Genomic DNA, 3,313 nt, shown 5'->3' with positions numbered 1-3,313 from the left:
AGCAAAATCGCCACTTAATCACACCAAAATGATGGACTTAAAGGCATCATATTGATTGGATTGTGATTGTTTCATTGAAACTTGGTCTTCATCACATCTATTTTTTTGTTCTTATTTTGTGTTTGACTTCTTTATGTATTTATTCATTTTCAATGTCATTGTCATTCATTAATTTATTCAGCTAATAACTGTTGTTAAGAGCACTGACAATTTTGTATGTCAATAAAAACATACTTAATTCACACAACATGCTGCTGTTGTGGTTATTATTGTTGTTGTTTTAATGTAAAACCCTAACCGAGGCTACACTATAAGATGCCTCATTACTGATTTTCTGGAGCTCAGCCATCCAACTACACAGACTGTCATCACACTCTCAACAGGTAAATCATTTCTTTCTTAAAATGTCTATGAATTATAACTTTCAAATGCTAATTGATTTCCTATGTCTTTTCTTGTTTTAGTTTAAGAGAGCATGTAAGTGTGACCAGCTCTATTCAGGTAAGAATATTCTCCTCTTCTTCACTAAGTAAATAACAAAGATATTGAATTTATGGTCCATTTGGTTTTTTTGCTTTTTTATTACTAGAGTTTATGCATAAACATACCCAGCTATCATATGACTTTATATTACTTTTTCCTTTTCACATTGTGAAGTGCTCACATACTACTTTTGGCCTTCATAAACAATTGTTTTCACATAAACAAATGAAAGGAGACAAACTGTATATCTAAACTCAATTGTGCATTCCAGATGCTGTCACATCCTACAACCTCATCATCTGAGAGAAACTGCCATTCAATCACACCAAAATACAGATAATGATTAACTTAGAGGTATCATACAGGATTGTGAAGATATTTCACTGGAGTTTGGTCTTCATTTCACTATTTTATGTTATATTTTGTTTTACTTCTTTAAGCATGTATTTATCTTCAATGTCCATTGTCATTCAATAATGTATTCTTCTAATAACTGTTGTTAGAACACTGTCATTTTTGCTACAATTTCACCTCATTAAAAAAATAAAAGTACCTAATTGACACATTGTTGTTGTTGTTGTTGATTTTATGTAAAACCCTAAGAGACACTTCATGATATTATAAGACCAGGCAGATAGAGGAGTAAAAAACAATATTAATAAATAACATATAATAATACTAATTAATTACATTATTAATGACATTAACATACTAATATTAATGAAAAACTATCATTAAAAAGGTTATTAAGCCATTAAGGTCCTATATAGCATTTTCAAAGCATGGTTCTATATGGAACCCTATAAAAAAGATTATATTTAGCACTACAAAAGGGTTCTGCTATTGTTACAAGCCGAAGAACCCTTTTCTGGTACTGTTTAGAACCATTTTTCTTAAAATGTGAGCTAAAGCGCGCTTTACAGGACATGGAGGCACCGGCGCGATCACTTGCATTGTAAACAACTTAAAATATGCCAACATTTTTGCCCATAAAGGTAAGAGTAATACATCACTCGGAACTGTAAAGGGTCTACTTTTATTTGTGTGCACTCACAATATCAACAAAACGTTGTGCTTTTATAAAATAAGCTTACAGGATGCGCTTTCTGCAATTTCGGCCAGGAGTGCTTCACAATGATGAAACGAAACTCAGCGAATACTTGCCTCAAAGACTTGCTAAATATATCTATAGAAAGGCTTTAAATTAATGCTTTAAAACTAAATAAAACAAATCGAAAACAAAAACTCTTTCATTATAAAATCCGTAAAGATGCACTACTCAAAGGCGCGTCTAATGAGGAGATGGCGAGTCAGGATCGTCATCTTCATCTTTGCGTCACGGACTCAGAAAACACTAATTTATTAATAAATAATTCAAATATCTCCCCATTGGGCCCCATTGGAAACCGACGGGCTTGCAGACCTCTAACGTGCAGCAGAGTAGGTATAAAATACCCTGAAATCACTGAAAATATTGCATCAGATCAAGCAACAGCACATACTGAAAAATTATCACAGATAATAAAAGAAAAAACACCTGCAATTATGCTCTGCTAGAACAGGGAGAGGGTAAACACTCCAAAGAATCAACGGTCTGTAAATTCTCCGCACATAATGAAGCATCAATCTGAGAACTGTGCTTCCTAGAGTGTAAATATGGAATAGCAAACGATTATGGTTTGTTTGTCCCGAGAAACTCAGAGCTAACAAAGCGAGCTCAGTTAACAAAGATGAACAGAGCAAGGAGATCAAGAGTGGGTCAAACCCACATATCACACTGATGAAACACTCTGATCTATGATGAACAGTAGCTTCCTTGAAGTGATGAACAATGACAAATATATTGCCTGGACCACCACAATTCAAGCCAAACCTTCACACAACTACTACTGATCTTCTTAAAACTGATCTCAGAAGTGTTTGAGAGGATCCAAACCATTCAAGCATGAGAAAAAGCCACAGGTGAAGGGATCTGTGAAAGGAAGAAATGGAAATGAAGGAAAGTGGTTAAGAAGGGAGAGAGAGAGAGACGTACCGGTACTTCATGCCGGTGAGCTTGCCAGTGGACTCTTTGAGGGAGATGTGGTGGCGTGGGGTAAAAGAGCCAAAGCTCCGGGCGATGATGGCAACCGTGCGGAACTTCGCCCTTGCCGCGTTCACCACGTTGGGGCTGCTGGCATTCGTTTTTCCGTGGTCCCCATTCCGACCCTTCAGATTGTGGTCCGTGCAAGCGATTGAGACCTGCATGCTGGATGTGGAGGACGTAGAAGATGCAGTCTACAACACAGAAAGGACACACTGAGGGATCATGCGGGGGTCACAGTCCCGACCTTCCTCCCTGATCCCGTCCTGTGGATACCGTCAAAGCAGCAGCAGAGAAACTGCATCAATTATTGAGCACAAGGAAAAAGGAGACGTCTACACAGTCCAAAAGTTGCGCTGCACCTTGTCCAAGACGTTCCCTCGTGAAAAAGATAACTGTCAAATCTGCGTCGAGGTCAATGAGCCACAGAACGAGAGCTGCAGAACTATCCGGAGGAGGAGAGGAGATTCCCGCAGCACTGAGAGGATCTTTGCATGGTCAGCCACAAAAAGCCCGCCTGCTGAAGGGGGGAGGAGAGGAGGAGGAAAGGAGGGAGGGATGTCAAGACTGGGCAGCATAAATCCACAGCTCTGCTGACTCTTCGCTCCTCTCTTCTGAGGTCTTTTCTTACACTTTCTGCCACATACACATTCACTCACTTCCTCCAGCTGATAATAATTTGAGCTTCTAATGAGCGTCTGTCCTGCTTTTTCTTTCTCTAGTTACTCTTTTTTCTCTTTAGAACCA

The 3,313-nt window shown here is 38.5% G+C and overlaps 1 protein-coding gene across 1 annotated transcript in view; it reads right to left on the bottom strand.

Annotated features, from left to right (window-relative positions):
• The window catches only part of LOC107671078 (voltage-gated potassium channel subunit beta-1-like), a 99,802-nt gene extending 96,776 nt beyond the window's left edge, over positions 1 to 3,026 (bottom strand). The window contains exon 1 of the mRNA XM_016463924.1: positions 2,519 to 3,026. Within this exon, the coding sequence (XP_016319410.1) occupies positions 2,519 to 2,730 (212 nt within the window). The 5' untranslated portion in view covers positions 2,731 to 3,026. The remainder of the gene's footprint in view (positions 1 to 2,518) is intronic.
• Between the last annotated feature and the right edge of the window lie 287 nt (positions 3,027 to 3,313).

This window comes from Sinocyclocheilus anshuiensis, unplaced genomic scaffold (genome assembly GCF_001515605.1).
Source record: "Sinocyclocheilus anshuiensis isolate Anshui unplaced genomic scaffold, SAMN03320099.WGS_v1.1 scaffold1382, whole genome shotgun sequence".
Lineage (NCBI taxonomy): Eukaryota > Metazoa > Chordata > Actinopteri > Cypriniformes > Cyprinidae > Sinocyclocheilus > Sinocyclocheilus anshuiensis.
The sequence above is the reverse complement of the archived record's forward strand: the minus strand, read 5'-3'. Positions and strand labels throughout refer to the sequence as shown.